Source organism: Notolepis coatsorum, assembly GCF_963971535.1.
Source record: "Notolepis coatsorum genome assembly, chromosome: 8".
Classification (NCBI taxonomy): domain Eukaryota; kingdom Metazoa; phylum Chordata; class Actinopteri; order Aulopiformes; family Paralepididae; genus Notolepis; species Notolepis coatsorum.
Window position 1 is genome coordinate 80,909,770 of NC_140172.1, and position 21,270 is coordinate 80,931,039.

General features: G+C 43.5%; 1 protein-coding gene across 2 annotated transcripts in view; it reads left to right on the top strand.

Annotated features, from left to right (window-relative positions):
- ppp4r3b (protein phosphatase 4, regulatory subunit 3B) overlaps window positions 1–18,820 on the top strand; it is a 90,905-nt gene extending 72,085 nt beyond the window's left edge. The window contains exons 11-16 of one of the 2 annotated variants that reach the window (XM_084319865.1): window positions 5,538–5,696; window positions 8,382–8,551; window positions 9,839–9,978; window positions 11,906–12,057; window positions 13,199–13,341; window positions 17,338–18,820. In XM_084319865.1, coding sequence (XP_084175991.1) covers window positions 5,538–5,696; window positions 8,382–8,551; window positions 9,839–9,978; window positions 11,906–12,057; window positions 13,199–13,341; window positions 17,338–17,445 — 872 coding nt within the window. In that variant the 3' untranslated portion in view covers window positions 17,446–18,820. The remainder of the gene's footprint in view (window positions 1–5,537; window positions 5,697–8,381; window positions 8,552–9,838; window positions 9,979–11,905; window positions 12,058–13,198; window positions 13,342–17,337) is intronic. The other variant, XM_084319866.1, reaches the window with a different exon arrangement.
- Window positions 18,821–21,270: the final 2,450 nt, after the last annotated feature.

Sequence of the window (21,270 nt, forward strand, 5' to 3'; positions counted from 1 at the left end):
CACTGTGCTCAGGAGGCAAAACCAATGTCTAACATGCCTGCCATTACGTTGCGTTCTCAAAAGCAAAACTGACCCTGAAAACGAAACGAAAATACCCCTGTGTGTAACCGCAGCCTTAGTTTCACTAAGTTAGGAAAGTAATGTTTTAAGTCATGCCTGATGTTGCCTTGCACAAAATAATGATCCCAGTCTCTTCCACACAGTGACAGTGAAGCATGCAGTTTATTAATTGAATGAATGAAGTTTATTTTCCGTCTTTGTTTACAACAAATCAAAAACACACTTGTGATCCTTTACAATTCTTAAAACAAAATATATTTAAACATTTTTTATTTTATTTTTTTAAGCGTGGATTAAGGGGAGCTCCAGTAGCTCACCTCGAACGCTATTTCGGCGTCGGGGACAACCGTGCGCGTCACGGATCTGGGGTAGCGAGTTCGACTCCCGGACAAGCCGTACTTTCTCAGAGTGTCTTTCCCCCCATCTATACCCCCATTCAACCTGTTTCTGTCGGTCATGCTTGACCAGAAAAAGGCGATAAACGCGAAAAGAACCAGCTCACTGGTCAAAGTAAAAAAAAAAAAAACGTGGATTAAATAATTTTTTCTTAACTTTTTTTGTAAAAAAATATTAATGGGTATTGGCCGATACCCAAACCCAGGTATAGGTATCAGGACTGAAAAAGTCGGATCGGTGCATCCCTATTGAAAATACTAGAATCCAACATAGTCTGGTGAAAACGCACCTTATGTTATGGATGGATCATCACCGTTTGTCCTCTTCCTCTTCATAATAATATTCAATAGTTTGCTCTAGGCAATTGCCATTGTAGGCGATCGCCCAGCTGTAGTCTGGACTCTGGGGAGCTCTCAACTCGGCGGCAAATAATGCCTCGGCCGGTGTTGTGCCGAATTCGGACTCCCTACCAGAATCCGACTCCCCCTTGCGTGAACGCGCATACACTATCAGATTTCTGTCATAAAACTATAAAGCGGACAGAAATGCGGGAACGTTTTGATTATATTTAAAAGGCTTTGACATTGTAAAAACGAAATAAGTGGAGTTTCGAAGCTGTAAGCTGAATACAAGTCATAGGAACACCCACGTTCTTCACCCCTCCTACTGTATAAGAAAGAGGAAAAACGCACAAACGCTACAGTAAAATAGTAATGTTAACACTATTGACACATGTGCAGACAGTTGACAGTTGCTGGGTAATGATTTGACAACTTCTGTCCATAATAAATATAATCGCGACAGTGAATCGATGACTAATTGCGACATTTGTACTTACTGATTCGATATTTTCTTTTCGGGTCCCGAATACTCTATTACTCGGTACAGCTCCCTTCTTTAGTAACACCCTGGAAATTAGGGCCGTCTTAAATACTTCGAAGCTTCGTTCGATGGCACAAGCTTCGAACCCAATGGATAATCCATCCATTATCATTTGCTCCTAACCAGACCCTACCATTATATGCTAGCTTTTATTCTCTCCACCACTTCTAACCACATTGACATTTTGGATTCATTGCCTCCAAAATCTTGCGCCTCCATTTCAATGAAACTAAAGTAAGCGGCGCCTCGACTCCACCTCTCTACAACAAGCACGTGGAGATTATCTGTGTTGAAAACAACAAGGACATGTGCAGCAGACATGTCGACGAAGAAGTCATCAGACGTGTGGTTACACTTTAAAATATGCAAAGACAATGCCCAAAAAACCGAGTGCCAGATATGCCAGAAGAAAATGGCATATCACAACTCTACAACAACCTTGTCAAATCACCTAAAAAACATAAGTATCGTTGTACACGACGGCGACCCCACACAAAACATTAATAAGGCTATGCCTATGCTGCTATGACTAATGTGTTACCAAGTTGGCTAATTTCATTGTAATCATCTGCTTTTGTAGGTGCATTGTCTGATATAATTATAAATTATAAATTAAATATAATATAATTGTTTGCTTGATAGACGAAGGTTGCAACATAATTATGTAATGTCATGTTGTTGGCTGTGAGAGCAGCCCCACTGCACCCAGGCAAAAAAAACACTGTTCTGCCACAGGGAACACTGCATTATTGAGACAGCGCCCCTACGAGGATCTGGCCAGTAATGCACTTTTCCGAATTCCATGAGTAGGGTAAAAAATCTGCAGTGCCGCTCGGTGACATTGAGTAGGTTATTAAAATGGAATAAAAGCCAAAACAACCTAGCCACGGATATGTCCGTGGTTGGCCCTCAACCGTTGGATCCGAAACACGGACATGTCCGTGGTTGGCCGGGAGTGTGTTAACCTTCCTGCACCCCTGGGACAAAAAACGTCCCAACTGTAGATACTGTACATACTGTACTTGGGATAACCTTGTCTTGATTTAATGCATATCCCCTGAAATTAAGTCAGGCAGTTTTTCTGGGGCAAAAAATTAAGTCTGCATTTTATTTAATTTTTTAAGTCTATAGTTTGCCCTGCAACAAAACACTGCACACCTTTACCCCTTTGGTCAAAAAACGTCCCTATTGACTCATGTTAAACACGTTTTTTGAAAACGATGCCATTGCAGATTGAAAAAGAAAAAGTCTAATTTCGTCTGGCCCCTTTATGGGCATGCATGATTAAAAAAAATCAAGATGGCCGCATTGCCTCATCTATTTCCGGCAGCCACACCTTTTGTGTTTACTGCTTATATCCTGCAATGCCGTTAAATTTTTTTTATCTAAAATTATTTGAGAATGTTTTATGGAGGTCTTAGTGTGGTGTGCATGCGTGTGTTGAGAAATTACTGTGTGCATGTGGCAGGGTTTCCGTTAGATTTTTTTTTTGCAGGTCTCTACCGGACAAATGGGATAAATTCCGGTCAGAGTTTATTGAGCTTAAAAACAATTGATAGGCCTATGTAAAGAATGACATCATCAAGGCATTTATAATATTTTAACTTAAAACTAGGCTACTTTTGCGTATATACAGTCATTAATATATTCCAAATAAAATAAGTCCCTCGAGACTTCGTGCTGCTGCCGACTTGAGGTGTCGGTGGGCAGTCTGCCCGACCTTAATAAACAGCAGTCTGTTATAATCACATTTTTATGAGCTAACGAATTCCGTTATATTGGACATTTGTATTAATTATATCAAGCGAAGAACTGAGAAATTTGGCAGAGAGAGACGGCAACATTATCGTGGGTTTGCGCTATTGTGATGTATATCTCCACCTCCCAACGACTTGGTGCTGCTCATAATGTCCGGTGAAAATAATTCCCTCTAAGCACAATTTGATTATTTGAATTGTATTAAAATAGGCTAAAATTAAATAGCCTATGCGATGAACGAAACAATCATTACATTTGTCATTGCTTCACCAAGCAGCCGGTCTAATAATGACATCATGTCAGCGCGAGCTGGCTGCTGATATATATATATATATATTTTTTTTTTTTTTTTTTTTTTTTATAACTTTGGCCATTCCCCTGGCTCTTTTTTGCGTTTATCGCATTTATTCTGGTCAAGGATGACCGACAGAAACAGGCTGAAAGGGTTCAGATGGGGGGGAAGACACTCTGGGAAAGGCACGGCTGCAGTCCGGGATTCGAACTCGCTAAACCCCAGATCCGTGACGAGCACGGTTGTCCCCGGCGCCGAAATAGCGCTTGAGGTACGTGGTGAGCTACTGGAGCTCCCTGGCTGCTGATATATTTACGTGAAGCATGGAGCAGGCAGAGCAGAGCAGCGGTGTCAGCAGCGCCCCCACCCAACAGCTGAATTGCCAATGGCTGAATTGGAGTTCTGCACCCTGCCAAGCCATGCTTCTCGCAAATATATCAGCAGCCAGCTCGCGCTGACAAAAGGATGTCATTATTAGACCGGCTGCTTGGTGAAGCAACGACAAATGTAATGATTGTTTCGTTAATCGCATAGGCTATTTAATTTTAGCCTATTTTAATACAATTCAAATAATCTAATTGTGTTTAGAGGGAATTATTTTCACCGGACATTATGACCGGAGAGATTAAATATGTCGGACTTCAACAGATTTTGCCGGTCAAATACCGGTAATTACCGGCTAACGGAAACGCTGGCATGTGGTCATTTGCAGCCATTGTGTGAAAATGGCTAGTACACAGTAATGTACTGTACTAGTAATGCTAGTACAGTAATGGCTAGTTTTCACATATATACAAAAGAAAATTCATAGAAAAAACCACATGTAAATCCCTTTGGGACAGAAAACGTCCCAAGGGGGTAAAGGTGTGCAGGGTTAAGAAGTCGGGAGCTTTGACAACTTTCAGCAGCTCAGTCAATGGCTCAAATTGATGTAACGTTGTCTTATTTGTGGTGTTAATAAGCCTAATTATAAATTGCCGTGATATTGAGACTATATTGCGGAGTTTTTCTTTTATTTTGTATTAGTAAAAAAAAAAAAAAAAAAAAAAAAAAAAAACTCTAATGTCCGGAGGGAATTACATTTTCCGGTTTGTCATAAAAATAACCGGCAATTACCGGCCTAACGCGACCCCTGCCATATATATATGACTTGGCCGTAATAAGGTAATTTATAGGCCTGATATTCTATATTCATATTTCAAATTGCATGTGCAAAATTCAGTACGGTATCTACAAAAAAACCTGTAAATCATCTGCCCTTTGTTATTTTGCTTACATCTTTAGTACACTTGATCTCAACATGGTGCATTTTTCAAGCACCTTTTCAAAAATCACCGGATTGAAACACGTTCTTTTCCTAGACTTTCACAGAAGGGTAAAGAAACGATATACGTTGTATTTTATGGCAATAAAGTTGAGATTTGTTAGACCCGTGAGATACAAATATTGACTGGAATGTCGTGTTTATAAGAAAAAAAATTGTTGGCCTTCCTTTGTCTGCGGCTGGTGTGAGCTGGGTAGTTAGTTTTATGAAATTTAGACGTCCATCGAAAGCCATGGGTCCTCTTTCTCTGTACTACAACGATTTCAGTGCTTCCTGTTCTTCCGTCTAAATCATCCGTTTTCGATTGCAATGCTTGGAGAAGCTCATGTTTTGCTAATAACAAATCATTGCTTAACAAACGTAGTGCTGAAAATATACATTTTGACTACTGTTTTGATTAGGGTTGGTTAGGGTCTTTACTCTTGGCTACATTTGAAAAAGAAACGCAACATCACTTCATACGGATTGTATTTATCTATTTGTGCGACGTTAAATATATCTCCGATCGCACAGAGAGAGAGGGGGTGTGTGTGTGCGTTCACCACACTGAGGCTATGCTAAATTACACGTAATCTGTGTTGTGCGTGTGCTGAACGAACATCCGGCCCTTTGCGCAAGTTATATTTTGGGAAGGGGTGAACTTGGAGTTTTAAATTAAATTATGCACACAAAAAAAAGGTTCTGCACGTTGGTGGTTAACGTACCGTTGCATTCGTTCGGTACACAGCGCATACTGAATCGAAGTTCCAGTACTGAAGCGGTTCAGTACGGATACGTGTACCGTTACACCCCTACTTAAATAGTGTGTTGTGTCTGGTTGGGCAGACAACTTACAGACGGCCCAGCTGCTAGCGCTGATCCTGGAGCTGCTGACGTTCTGCGTGGAGCACCACACCTACCACATCAAGACCTACATCATGAACAAAGACCTGCTGAGGAGAGTGCTGGTGCTCATGAACTCCAAACACACCTTCCTCGCTCTCTGTGAGTCTCCAACACACACCTGACTAGTTGATAGGATTCTCTAGTGTTTCTTTCCCTGTTCTCTCATCCTAAATGTGCCCTCATTGGCTGTATATTTTCAGGAATCTAAAGCTACGTTTAGACTGCAAGCCTTGGTGCTTAGATCTGACATAAACATGGAGGACACAAGTCTGTTTATGGTTTCATTTATAAGTTGATGAATAGAATAGAACAACTTTATTCAGCTTGAGGGAAATTTGGCACTACAAATCGCTCACGGTAAACAGACATTTGGATAGACAAAAACAAGTCACAAATAAGAATAAAATAAGCCTAAGAATAAAATACTGTCCGGGATATACATTTCCTATGTCATTCTAATATAAAATATACAGTAAAAGTCCAGGAAGGTAGTAATGTCACCCTGTGCTCAGTGATGCAGTGAGGCACATTGATGCATTGTAAAGTCTGATGGCTGTCGGAATGAATGACTTTCTGTGCCGTTCAGTGCTACATCTAGGGAGTCTTAGGGCTAAATCCAAAAAGAATGGATTGCACGGAGCAAGTTGCACCCTTACTTACAATTCATTATGAATTGAAAATGGGGGACCCTGATGTAAACAAGACAAAAGTTTTTCTCTGGTCTGCATCCCCTTAACAATTGTGTGTATTAAGCCGTACTTTATTGTACCCATTCTGCAATCTGTTAATAAAATGTTCATTCAATCAATCACCATGCAGATTGATTGATTGATTGAATGAACATTTTATTAACAGATTGCAGAATGGGTACAAGGGGATGCAGACCAGAAAGAAACTTTTGTCTTGTTTACATCAGGGTCCCCCATTTTCAATTCATAATGAATTGTAAGTAAGGGTGCAACTTGCTCCGTGTAATCCATTCTTTGTGGATTTAGCCCCTAGTCTAGCACTGAACGTGCTCCTCCTGTCAGCCAAGACTGTGTATAGTGGGTGGGAGGGCTTGAGCCTGATGGCGTGGAGCTTAGCAAGGCTCCGCCTCTCCGCCACCACCGCTAGAGTCCAGCTCATGTGCAGTGGAGGCGGCTAATTCATGAGCAGATGATAATGGTGGTGAGGAGGAGGTAAAATAGCCATTTCTTCATTCAATATGCTTTCAAACACAGACCAGTTATGATGCATCCCCTTTTGCTTATACAAAAGTATTACCCCAAATACTTATAAGCCTCACTGTCCCTCCACTGACCCCCTCCATCACAGCGGTTTTCCGTGTTTGTGTTCACAGAGTGACTCCCGCCAGTGCAGAATTGTGATGAATGTCAATCTCGAGTGACATAATAGTTACATGAATTCCAACATAACTGTTCAGACTGATGTTGCATCGTAAAGAAATCAGACCGGTATTTGTTTTAGGACCTAGGGTTGGGTACAGATCGAAATGACGTCGGTACCACAGAGTACCGATTCACGTTTAGATCAACCTTCAATTTTAGAAGCTATGACATTTAGCTCTTCAGCCCTGCGTTCAACAGCCCTGTGACAACTCCTCTTGTGAGTCGCACTGTTTCTATGTGCTGTTAAAACTCCAATGCGTCTTTAGCATCCTTGCCATTACTGTATGGCCACGTCACGGTAAAAACCTTAACTAACGTTAGCTGCTAACTAAGTTAAGCTAACCCTGGAAAAGCTCACAGGCACAGCGAGAAATCTGTTTCGTTTTCACGGAGTTTCAATAGTGTTGAAATCGAGAAGTTTAGACTTTAGTTTTACAACTGAAATAAAATTTCAGTTATCTTTAACCTGATCAATAGTGCCATGGTTTAGTTATTTTAACCTGATCAATAGTGATGTCATGGTTTAGTTATTTTAACCTGATCAATAGTGCCATGCTTTAGTTATTTTAACCTGATCAATAGTGCCATGGTTTAGTTATTTTAACATGATCAATAGTGCCATGGTTTAGTTATTTTAACCTGATCAATAGTGATGTCATGGTTTAGTTATTTTAACATGATCAATAGTGCCATGGTTTAGTTATTTTAACCTTATCAATAGTGATGCCATGGTTTAGTTATTTTAACCTGGTCAATAGTGATGTCATGGTTTAGTTATTTTAACCTGATCAATAGTGCCATGGTTTAGTTATTTTTTATTTTTTTTATCTACTTTTTCTCCCCATTTTTCAATTTTTCTCCCGTCCCCAATTTCGCATTTTCCAATTCTACCCTCCCCTGTCTCGAACGTTGTTAGGCCATGCCTCCCACAAGCCGGCTGCAATGTGGACGAAGCCTTGCATCACGTGACCCTCCGGTACTCGAGGAGGCAGCCGTCGCATCTTTTCACCTGCACAGCGCGATCTCTCAGCAGCGAGGGTCTGCGTGGGAGGGACACACCGCCCTCGTCGCTTCCTGATTCTTCTGCGCAGGCGCACCAACCGACCTGTAGGAGTCGCTGTCCACAACGTCCGATCCCCACCCACCAGCTTCCCACCCTCTAATACTGCCAATTGTATTAGTATGAACGACCAGCCAAGCTGGTAGCAACGCCGAGAGCTGGGCTCGGGCCCAGCATCTCCTGCGTTGGTGGCGAGCGCCTTGCCCACTGCGCCATCTAGCCGCCCTATGGTTTAGTTATTTTTTATTTTTTTCCTTGTGCAATCCCCGTACCAAACCCTGGAGCCGAACGCAGTACTGTGTTCCCTCTCGCCATGTTCTTTTCTCTCGCCAGGCGCGCTGCGTTTCATGCGCAGGATCATCGGTCTGAAGGACGAGTACTACAACCGCTACATAATCAAAGGAAACCTGTTTGAGCCGGTGATCAACGCCCTCCTGGACAACGGCACGCGGTACAACCTCCTCAACTCAGCCATCATAGAGCTGTTTGAGTTCATTAAAGTGGTGAGGAAACGCACACATGACTTACTGACACGACTACACTCCTGATGAGATGGCTGCACCTTTCTCAAGACATAACACAATAATTGCCAAAAACGAGTTAACTAGTTTTTGGGATCGTTATTTCGTTTATTCGCTATATCTATTCATAATTCATGTCTGCAGCCTCTGTAGACCCTGGTGAATGTGTCTGAGCTGGCAGACGGTCAACACCGCCCTCTACTGCCTTGCAGAGCTATTGCATTCCATTGGAAATGGGCTGGTGTGTTTTATGAGCCGATCTGAGCCGTGGGGGCGGGGTTTAAATACTCGGGCGACCAGGGGCTTACAACGACGGCATGGAATATTAACCCTGCCCGCCCATTCATGTGTAACGCTCGGTAATGTCGGGGACATGATCGCTGTGGATAACTGGAATGGCGATCAGATAATTGGATTCTTTTTTTTGCATTACATCAGATACCAGGTAAGGACTCTATATATAAAATCTGGCGTTGATCTGATATTTCTTTCTACCGCGATCAAAGCTATCTGTGTTTTATGTGTGTGCTTATTACCGTTGGCTGCGGGGGGGGAGGGGGGTGGCGCTACGAAGGCCATTTCATGTATGCACGCGGAGACATAATAATTATAATCTAGCGTTGATTTCAGGATGATTAGATAATCACCCAAAAAATTACAACCTGATGACTGGATTACACTAAAATGCCTTTTTCTCGTCTTTCCCTGGAATTACTCAGAATCACCCAAACCATACCCACATTCAAAATGGTATAAAACGGAAATGTACTGATGAAAAAACAATCCGTTTTGTGGATGTTGACTGGAAGCAACTCACTGACAATCGACGGGTGTATTAGACCCATAGCTATAATATAAGATATATTTTAAGCACTTGCAAATGTCGCAGTCTAAAACTATATCCATTGAATAAAGACCCGTCGATGAAGGGGGATCAGCGCCCCCTGCTGCTGGTAGTCAATGTGTTAAAGAACTTTTCAAATATTTTTCTAAGTACAAATATAGTAATTGTTATAAGTATACTAACATGGAATAAATAAGTAGGTATACATTTACATATTTTAAATGAAATTGCCTTGTTTACATAATATATAACAAGAAAATGCAAGTGAAAAATGGAACTATATTTATATATTTAAATTAGACTCATGAAAGAGGGCACTATGCACCAATTCTCACGTGATTGGTCAATACGTACTTGTATTATCCATAGGACTATCCATACTGTAGTCCTGATTGTCTTCCATCATCCCTTCTTTGTCTTCCCAGGAGGACATCAAGTCTCTCATAGCTCACATTGTGGACAACTTCTACAAAGCACTTGAGTCCATCGAGTACGTCCAGACCTTCAAGGGCCTGAAAGGCCGGTACGAGCAGGAGAAGGACAGGCAGAGTCAGAGGCTCAACAGGTCAGTGTCCACATCCTCCAGCACAGCTGATGCAGCTAAACCAAGATCTCTAACCATCAACAGCACGTTTGTTATTGTAGGCAAACATATAATAATATTATTAATATTATAGAATACCAGGCCTATAAATGACCTTATTATAGCCAACTCGCACGTCTATGGATCGGGCCAAATCTTCTCTTTCAAATGCCAGAGTTCAATTTGGATTTATTATCTCCAGGCGTGCAGCAAGAACTGTGAATGAAATCGACTGTATGTACCAAGGATGCACGATAATTATCGGGCCGATATCAGCAATTATGACGTCATCCCGATAAACCCGATAACATTATTGATGGCTCCGATAATATATAATACATTTTTTGGTTAAAAGAAATGCGGTGTGGGTGGATTGGGATGAAGGGCGTTTGTTTTTACTGTAGGCTTCTCCCGTTTTGCCAGTACTGTGGTACGACTGATGGCGTGTGTTTTAGGAAGAGGAAGTTTTTCACAAATCCAGCGCTCCCTTTCTCATGCCTGGCTGTGACATAGTTTCAGAAGCAGCACAGATGGTAAACAAACATGGCGTCGTCGGTAGTGTGGGACGTTTTCAAAGTTTCAGAGGAAAACAGTTCGCTTGCTATTTGTAACAAATGCAGAAGTTCCACGAGGAGGGAAAGGGGCAACAACCTAATAAGTCACCTGAAACATCTTCACCGCTACGATGGTGTATTAAAATCCGACGACGGCGCGTGAGCAGCTAAAGGCTAAGCTGCTGCGAATCCAAAGCCAGCTGCAAAGGAGCCGGCGGCGTGTAGTCTTTTACCAACAAACTTGCAGTTCGCGAACCGGCGCGGCTTGTACCTATTGACGAGGCGTTTGCAAAATTAAAGACGTTTGACAGATGATTTGTTTGGTTTATTTAATTCTTTTTGAGGCGTGCTGTCCTATAAATGCCAAGTAATAGTTGTTTCATGCACCAAGACCACAACAGTCTCCTCTCCTATAGCTTCAAATGCTTTATCTGCTGACAAAGCACAATACCTGTTGGTTTTTAGTTCACTCATTGTTCAGGGAAACACATTGTTAATGACATTGGCGGATTGTGAATTTTGTGATTGACTCAAATTATATTTATTTGGAAAAATAAATAGTCACTTTATTTGAAGAGTCAAAACTGTTCTCTTGGCTTTGTTTTGTTCATAGTAGTAACGCTCATGTCATGATAAATCTGGTTAGGTCAAAACTACAGGAATATACATTAAAAAGATTTTTTTATAATACAATAAATATATATATAAGTTATCTGTATCTATCGGGGTTAAAAAAAATCAATATCGTGCACCCCTAGTATGTACCGTTCCATTCTAATAATGGATATTGCTCCGCCATTTTGATCGGATTGCAACGCAGATTGTTGCTAAACGTTCACAGAAGGTAGACACACTAACTGCGCTCCAATCTATGCCAATAACGTTCCGTTTTGTGATGAATAATCCCGAGAAATGAGAGGGAAAAAAAATAATAATCATAAACAAGTAATTTGCTTGCAGGAAGTTAGAATCGGCTGGATAATGTAGTTTTTTTTGAAATTTCAAAGCTCATTGAGAGCTCTGGATGCCCTCCTCATAGGACTACAATCTGCGATGCTAATTTAAAATGGCGGATATTCACTAAATTATGAAGACATTCCATAAACTAAAATCTCATAGTCCTTTGCCAGTCACATACCTATTTAAGTGATGAACTGCACTACTTGTGGTTGTTTTTAGAGATTTTAGAGACGTTTTATACTCGTGCTACAAGATTTTGGCCTGTGCTACAAAACTATCAATCTCTGCAGCAAAAAAAAAGTTAGCGTACAGCCCTGAAAAATGAACAGTACGTCAGTGCTAACGTTGCACCAGTTTGCTTGAGCCTGTTTCAGAGCCTCTGCATTTCTGTGCAGCAGATATCGAAGGGATGCGCGGTCGATGGATGAGGATGAGGAGATGTGGTTCAACGATGATGAAGATGAGGAGGATGGAGAGGCTGTAGAGAAGAGCAGGACGGAGGACTATTTCCCAGAGAGCTACAGCAAGTACATGGAGGCCAAAAAAGGTATGTCGCCCTGTGCTCGACTGAGGCATACAGCCCAGCTGCATGGCCACATGGTCGTACCAGGCTCACACATGGGTATCCTATAGGGAGGTGTAGTCTGACGTCACTTTAGTCTCCCGCACGGTCCACCCGTATAGGGATTTATCATTGGGAAATTGTATTATCGGCTATTGTAATATTTCTGCCTCATGAACATTGGCAAGCTTTCCATTTTTTCACAAAATGACTTCCCTTCTATCTAACATTATTGTTTAAGCATTTTTGGTTTAAATAGTTAGTTATAAGGTTTTTAATTTGTCATTAAAAAATAACTACACTACACCCCAGTCGCCTAATACAGCCAGACACCTGTCGCCTAATACAGCCAGGAGTCTACGCTGTGGTGACGTCAGTCAGCAGTACCAAAGTGAGTGTAGTTCCTCAGTGAACGAAAACATAAACGTTGTTATTTTGCTGCTTTTACGATTAATTGTTTCATGTTGAGCTATAGATTGTGGATGAATACGCACAGAAAGGTACACCATGCCCATGTTCATGCTTTATTTGTTTTAAACTAGATGATTTAGAAATGGGTCCATTGGAAATACATGGCAATCTCAAGGAGGGTGGACCGTGCGGGAAACACCAATGCCGTAACCACTACACCTCCCTATTGCAGAGTTTCCTCAATAGTAAAATTTAGGAAGGAGATTCTTCTTTTTGAGAAATTGAGCCAAAGATTCAGAAAACATGTAAATAATTGTGAAAAACTTAACAAGCTGTTTTTGCTTCTCGGTAATGTCACAATGGGATGAATAAGCTTTGATTAATCAATTTGCTTTTAGGAGCCAGGAACACTGCCTAGTTTGCAAAAGTTGATTTACTCTTGGGTGTGGGGTAGCCAGGCAGGAAGGAAATCATTCATTTAAAATGTAGTGTGTGTGCTGTACCTGCCAAAAACTGTTGAATACAAGTGCTGGAAAATAAATCATTACAATTAGATTTAGACTAATTTCTTTGAGGGGGGGGAAATGTCAAGGAAGTTGTATAACATTGTTGAAAAGCTAGACAATATGTTGTCTTTTTAAAGAGAAGGAAGGTAAATAGTCTCAAAGCACAGCAGTATAACCCGGCCTTAAGTATAACCCTTCTTATTCTTCAGGAGCTGCCAATGGAACTAATGGTGCCAACAACAACAACGGGAAATCTGTGGCCATCCCTCTTGCCTCACCAGCCGCCACCCCAAACAATAATACCACCACTCCAGTCAAGGCGGCTCCTCTGCCTGCCACGCCTGTAGTCAAGGTCAGTCCACAGATGCTGCCCTCTGATGCTGCTCCCCCAGGTGGAGTGGTTGAAGGGGAATACTGCTCAATTTAGCTGCTCAACAGTTTTATTGTGGCAATATCTTTTTTTTTATTTCACATAAAACATGACATAATACAGTAATAATAACAAACAGGACTTTACAGGACAATGATAATAATAATGACAATAGAAGTAATAAATACAGAACATAAAAATCGAATTATATGATCACAGACACCACAAAAGACATTTCCCCTCCTACCCCAGGACCCCCCAGGACCAACACCCTTCTCTGCTAGATCATGGCTTTAACTTTCTCGGCCGCTGAGACCCAAAGTTCAGTGCCGGCCTGTCCAACCCCAATCACACGTGCAGTAGAGGATATCCAATAGTGTCGGAGACCAATTAATCATTGTGAGTTTCTCAGGTTGTTTCCACCTCATGGCTATCGGTTTCTTGGCTGCTGTAACACTCGCCAGAATGATTCTTTTTTGTTGTATTTTGTTGTGGAGGCCGGTAGTAGTGATATATCATTTAGGAGTAGTGTTGCTGCTGTCAGTGGGATTGTCAGGTTACATATGTTGGAAAGTTTAGTTATGGATTTCCAAAAACGAGCTACTGGTGGGCAATCCCAAAACATGTGCATATAAGTGCCAGTGGCCCTCAGAGCGCACGAAGTGCACAGAGAGTCGACCACCAACCCCATAGCGCACAGTTTTCTAGGTGTGAGATACGTCCTATGAATATAATTAAAATGTATTTGCTGAGTGCGGTCAGGTGGCGTAGCGGAGATTGCGTTCGTCACCAACACCGGAGACGCTGGATTCGCCTGTTCGAATCCAGCTCACAGCTCCGGCGTTGTCACCAGCTTGGCTGGCCGTTCACACTACCGGTAATACAATTGGCTGTATTAGAGGGTGGGAAAGCTGGCGGGGTGGGTCCGGGTCGTTGTAAACAGCGACTCCTACAGTTCGGTCGGGGCGCCTGCTCTGCGCGCATAGGATCTAAGGGGGGTAGTGTGATCCTTCCACACGTTACACCCTCTCAGTGACAGGTGAAAAGAAGCGGTTGATTGGCTAGACGTGTGTCGGAGGAAGCACGTGATAGCCTCCACTCTCCCAGACCGACTGGGGGGGGCAAGTGCGCAGCGACCAGGAAGGGGATTGGGAATTGGCATAACGACTAACATTGGGATGGGAGAAAATCGGAGGAAAAAGGAGGGGGAAAAAGATAAAAAAAAAAAAAAATTATTTGCTGGTGATTAGGGTTGCAGGAAGCTAATGTAACATTAGTCCAAATGTCATCCCAGTCAAACTGAGTCAAATTCTGGGATGTCCCCTCGCCAGACCATATCTAATGATACGTTTTCAGTGTTTCTCCTACCATTGCCTTTTATAGATGATTTGAGTTATGAAACAACTTGGAATTTGGTGAACATGCATAATTGATTTATGTTTTTTGCTCGCATATAAACGGGGAACAAAATAAACTTTTTGACTTACCAGCCATTTGGCTGGTAGATTTGAAAAACTACCAGCCAGGCAGATTTTTTACCAGCCAAAAATGCGCAGCAGAATCAGGAAGCGACGGGGGCGGCGTGTCCCTCCCACGCAGACCCCCGCCGCTGAGAGATCGCGCTGTGCAGGTGAAAAGATGCGACGGCTGCTTCCTCGAGTACCGGAGGGGACACGTGATGTAAGGCTTCGTCCACATTGCAGCCGGCTTGTGGGAGGCATGGCCTAACAGCGTTCGAGACAGGGGAGGGTAGAATTGGACGATACGAAATTGGGATGGGAGAAAAATAGAAAATGGGAGAAAAAAGTAGATAAAAAAATGAATATTAGCATAATTTTGAGTGGACTGAAGGAATGAGTCAGCGTTAATAGTTTTAAATGCAAATAATTTATTGAAACATAGAAGTGGGGTCGGGACACACACACACACACTGTTTCAACTCACCACCCCTGCATCATATTGTAGTCTAGTCTGTCTTCAAACTTCCACTCCTTTCGAAACTTTTTTTTATTTGAATATCAACATTATCTGTCCATCCTCAGTAATGAGTCCTGACTAGTGACTTCATCGTCTTTCCAAACGCACGCACACACAGGGAAAGGGAGAGTGCCCCCCCCCCCATTTCCCTTTCCCCAGTCCACACTGTCTGCTGTTCTCTCTGGCTCTGCGCCTCTGCCTCTGATCAGGATTAGCTTGTTAGCTTACGCTAACGTAACGTTCATTTCGGGCGATGTGGGCATAAAGGAATGGCGACGATGCAACGCATGTTAGATGCATTTGACCCGTTGTGAGAAGAAAGGAAAAAAAACGTATTTCGGCTTGCAAAATAGGCGCACTGCTGTGTAGCCCTGCTCTGCTTTAATGCAAGCAGAAGCACGTACTGGGCGGATATGACTTGCGGAGTTGCCACGGGTTTTTTCAAAATAAGAGTATCCTATGAACCGAACGTTGCTAGCTGCCGGAGCCATAGATATTATGAATGGAGCTGCGCTTGGGGTGGAAATGAGACCTGCACAGGATTTTCAAAATAAGAGTATCGATATGAACTACATGCCAGGTGGCGGGCAGACCTCTCATTGTTAGTCGCCAAACCTTAAATCTGCCCGCCATTGGCGGTTGGCGGCTACTTATTTTGTTCCCTGCATATAAAATAAGACACTTAAAGTGCCGTTTAATCAAGTTTTGGATAATGTACAGTAGGCTTGGGCGGTATGACGGTATTACGGTATACCGGGGTATTTAGAAATACCGACGGTATTGAAAATCAATACCGTCTAAACGGAGTTTTGTTGTAGTGCACACACGCGCCAGCAGAGGGCGAGACTAGTCCTCACTAGTGGAGCGAGGCATGCAGAGCTGGTTGTCTACACACAGGAGGAGGAGGGGAACCCCGCTTCAGTGAGTGAAATTAAATGAGACACGCTTACCGTTGCTGGTGCTGCGGGCTAACTGGCTATTCTGAGAGCTAACTGTAGTGTTGTGTATGATCACAACGGTGTTCACGCTTTACGGTAATGTTGCGACAGTGCTGTGAAAATACCGTAAAGCGGTGTGGTAACGAGAGTGTGTGTTGTTGTGTGTAGGATGCTGCGGGCGAACTGCTACCATTCTGAGAGCTTAACGTTAGCACTAGATGCTGCGGGCGAACTGCTACCATTCTGAGAGCTTAACGTTAGCACTAGATGCTGCGGGCGAACTGCTACCATTCTGAGAGCTTAACGTTAGCACTAGATGCTGCGGGCTAACTGCTACCATTCTGAGAGCTTAACGTAAGCACTAGATGCTGCGGGAGAACTGCTACCATTCTGAGAGCTTAACGTTAGCACTAGATTCTGCGGGAGGACTGCTACCATTCTGAGAGCTTAACGTTAGCACTAGATGCTGCGGGCGAACTGCTACCATTCTGAGAGCTTAACGTTAGCACTAGATGCTGCGGGAGGACTGCTACCATTCTGAGAGCTTAACGTTAGCACTAGATTCTGCGGGAGGACTGCTACCATTCTGAGAGCTTAACGTTAGCACTAGATGCTGCCGGCGAACTGCTACCATTCTGAGAGCTTAACGTTAGCACTAGATGCTGCGGGCGAACTGGCCATCTCCGTGATTTGTTTACTTGGTAACACGGGTTGCCACCCCCCCCCCGCTGATGATAATGAAAGCCATACCGTCATATACGTATACCGGGGTATTAGGTAATCAAGGTATAACGGTATGAAAAAAGTCATACCGCCCAAGCCTACAGAACAAATGGAGACCACCGGCACTTCAATACACCACTCACTTGTGCTGCTGTAGTCTGAAGCGGTCCGGTGCCACCAGCATGTCTCCTCCGTCTGAACAGTCTCTGTTAACATGGGCGCTGGGAGGAAAGTGGCTGCTCTTCCCCGCGTTACTAAGTGGCTACATTGTGCTTTGTGTTTATGCATTGTTCCATCCATTTAAATGTTGTCTTCTTCTCTCCTCTCCTCCTTGGGCCAGGCTGCTCTGGTAGGCTTGGTGGACTACCCTGATGATGAAGATGAGGAGGAGGACGAAGACGAGGAGGAAGAGCAGGCTCCAAGGAAACGGCCCCGTCTGGGCTCATAAGGCCTCTCCTCGTCGCTCGTTGGGGCATCGTGGGTGGACGTGAAGTCCCTCCCTCCCCTCCCTCCTCTGGTCGTCTCATTGGTCCTTGGCCTGCTCGTGCCACCTGTCAGTCACTGTCCCAGTCCCACTGAGGAGACGGACACAGACTGACCTCCAGCCTCCCGTTGGTCCCAATAAACCTCTGATCTGCAGTAAGGGTGCTCCCATCTCCTTTCACTTAGGGAAAGTCATCTAATTATGGCGTTTTCTGGGTAAGACGTTCCGACCAACTTCAATTCCACTCACCTGCTCAGAGACCTATCCTCCACTGGAAAGAGGCTGATGTATATCTGCTCCTTCATCCCCTCTATCCTCTTCAGTCATCATCTACCACCATGTATCGACAGCCTTCTCCAGGAGAGCCAGAGAGCTCTTTCTGCCCACCCCGACCAACTGTTAGCTTATCTCTCCATCCTCCTTGCTATGCTTTCCTCACCCTTCCTACTCTGATCATCATCCTCCTCTTCCTCAACCCACCTGGTTACTGGTGGCCCAGAGCGGTGGAACCATCCAACCATGAACCATGCCAAGGTGACTTGGGTGTTCCGCGCCGGTGTCACGCTGATTTGTAGTTGGGGAACCTCTGCACTACAACGCCTGCTCGCACCTCCTCCTCCTTAACTCTCCTCCCGAACCACAGAGACAGAGGAGGATGTCGGGGGGGTGATCAGAGGATGTCGGTGACCCGGGCGGCCAACAAAACTGAACTCGTCCAGCAAGCCGGTCAGACTAGCAGGACTAGCCGTCTCACTTCTAATAAAAAAAAACTAAAAGCTTGACTGGCTGCAGCAGTGAATGTGTGGCACCCTGCTGTCCACGGAGCTGTTCATCTATGGTTGGGTGAGCGGGAACTATGCAAGAGAGAAACGGTGATGGATGAGGGGGTCAGACAATGACAGATGTGACGACACACAAACAAAGCAAGCCAACCTACATGGGCTTCTGTTCCGGAGGAGCGGAACTCAACCAACATGGGCTTCTGTTCCGGAGGAGCGGAACTCAACCAACATGCGCTTCTGTTCCAGAGGACCGAGGCTCAGAACACACGCTGTCACACAGGACTGCATCAGACAGGTATCCTGTATTTCATGAATTTATTCAAGTACTGTACAGATGTTTTTTTTTCTTTTTAATCCTTCACCCCTGACCTGGTTTTTAAAAGGGGAGAGATATACCTACCTGCCTGTGTTTTTTTTGTTTGTTTTTTTAGTCATTGGTGCACAAAAAAGGTGAGGTCACTGTTCACCCTTTTAATCCAATGTATTTGATTCATTGTAGAAAGCAAAGAAGTTGCAGATGCTGGTTTTAAAAAATAACTTGTATTAAAACTGCAGTAAAGTAATTTTTTTGTTTCAAAGTTGTCTGGAGTTTTATTTGTGTATTTCAAGTAGCTTGAACAGAGGAATGATTAACATTCTGGTGCACCCCTGGGTTAACCTGCCCCTGGGTGAACCTGCACCTGTGCCCCTGGAATCAACATGCTCTACCAAAGCCGTGAATCAAGAGAACCCCAGAATTAGTTATGTCACCTGAATGTAAAATGTAGGTTAACTGAAACCTCATGTGCATGCCACCTCAACATTTGACCAGTTACCAGGCGTTGTTATGGAACACTCCCAAGATTGGACATTACGTTGACAATTAATGTGATGAGTGATTTGATTTCATCACCTCAAAAGCCCAGATTTTCAAAAAACTGGGCTTTTGAGGTGATTAAATCACTGCGCCCAGGCAGCAGTGGTTCATAAAAAATAGTTCAGAGTATTTATCTGCTTAGAAAACTAAAATGTCACCTGGTAAATACACGGGTCACAACATGTTTACAGGAAAGTTTTGGAGTTGTATTTGGAGTATTTCATGACTGTTGGGAACTAGGCTACACTGGCACACCTACTTCCAGTGAATGCCGCTAAGCTAGGCTAACGGTGCGGCTGTTACCTAAGCCTAACACCGGTTCCTGACGGGCAGCGAGCGAGCGAACTGGAGACGAAATCGCGCACGACACTGTCCTGATATGACGCAGCGCGTGTCCGAGTGTGTCTGTGTGTGTGTTACCTGGAAGCACAGGGGCAAAGCAGCCTGCGATTCTCGACCAATAAAAAGTGTTTAGGGGGGAGCTCCCGTAGCTCACCGCATATCTCGGCGCTATTTCTGCGTCGGGGAAAACCGTGCTTGTCACGGATCTGGGGCACACGAGTTCGATTCCCAGACCCGCCGTCATTTCTCAGAATGTCTTCCCCTGCTCTACATCCCATTTCAACCTGTTTCTGTCGGTCATGCTTGACCAGAAAAGCGATAAACGCAAAAAAAAAAAAAAAATGTTTAGGGGCGGGACTCGGCCACGTAATCGCTCAACTAGAGACACAGTGAGCGAATATTTGAGGGGCGAACGACATCGCCGCTCAGTTCGCTGTCGCTTGCGGCAGGTCAGGATAGTCCGATTGAAACTAAGTAAGGGATAATGTATAGCTACGAGGTCATTGTCGCAAAATTGACCGACACGTAGTTTAAAATACCGAGCCGCCTCGGCGAGGTGTTTTAAACGTCAGTGAAGGTCAATTATTTTGCGATGATGACAGAGTAAAGCTATACATTATCCCGCTTATTTCATGACTAACTTACTAACAATATACCTAATTAATTTGACAATTTGCAGTTCTGTGGTTCTGTCAGCCCAAATAAAGTGATTATTATTATCGCGGGCAGCCCGGCAGGTGTGTCTGATTGGCTGCACTGAAACAGTGTTTGTCAGTGGGCTTGATTGCGAACAGCTGCGCACAGCGGTCATTATTGTCCCACAGCGGTCATTATTGTCTGATAACTGACCTCTGACGTGCGCTATTGACCAATCACAAGCAAGCATTTCGGCGAATGTGAAAACGCCATGTAATAATACATTTTAATCACTTTCGCAATCACACGCACTCGCGTCGCTCTGTCAGGAAGGGGTGTAATGCAGGCACAGAGAAGAAAAGGGTATATGCTTGTCTAACTCCAGGGTAGATGGCAAATAAGCTAATTTCCCAAAAAGTTGGTGTGTTCTTTTAAGGTAGCCATGGGTCCAGATCAGACCCAATTAGATGGAACTCCAGCGATGAATGCATTAAAAGGTGACTTTTTTTAAATTATTAAATGACATATTATGGAAAATGGGTTTTGTGTAGTCTGTATGGATGTCAGTCTGAAATGTTATGTTTGCTGAGACATGATAATCCTAAATGTGGCCAGTGTTTGAAATCTTCACGTTAACAATGTGCTTTCTGGAGCCAGGAACACTGCTCAATCGATGTGCTTTCTGGAGCCAGGAACACTGCCGACCTCATCTACTGTCATTTATTTACCACGTGGAGACATTTAAAAAAAATAAAATACACATACACACACACTGACACGCACACTGGAACACACACACCCTAGTAACGTCTCTGTCAAGTTTCAAGTTTGTTTTTATTTGTCACATATAAGGTACATGTACTTTACAGTGAAATGCTTGGTTCTGTATGAGCCCCTGAGAAGATTTCTTCACTACACTAACCAATGCAATGTTAGACATTCCCGATTACTCATTTATAATAGGTGCGGATTTTAATGCCATCTGGAACCCAAGGATGGACAAATCTTACCTCGCCTTTTCCAGCGAACAAAAGAATTCATCGAAGGCATTAAAGGATTGGTCGAAGATTACAGGTGTAAATGACTTATGGCGGTTACTTAATCCCACGACCCGAAAGTACTCTTGTCGATCTGCGAGACATAATACACTATCCAGAATAGATTATGTCTTTG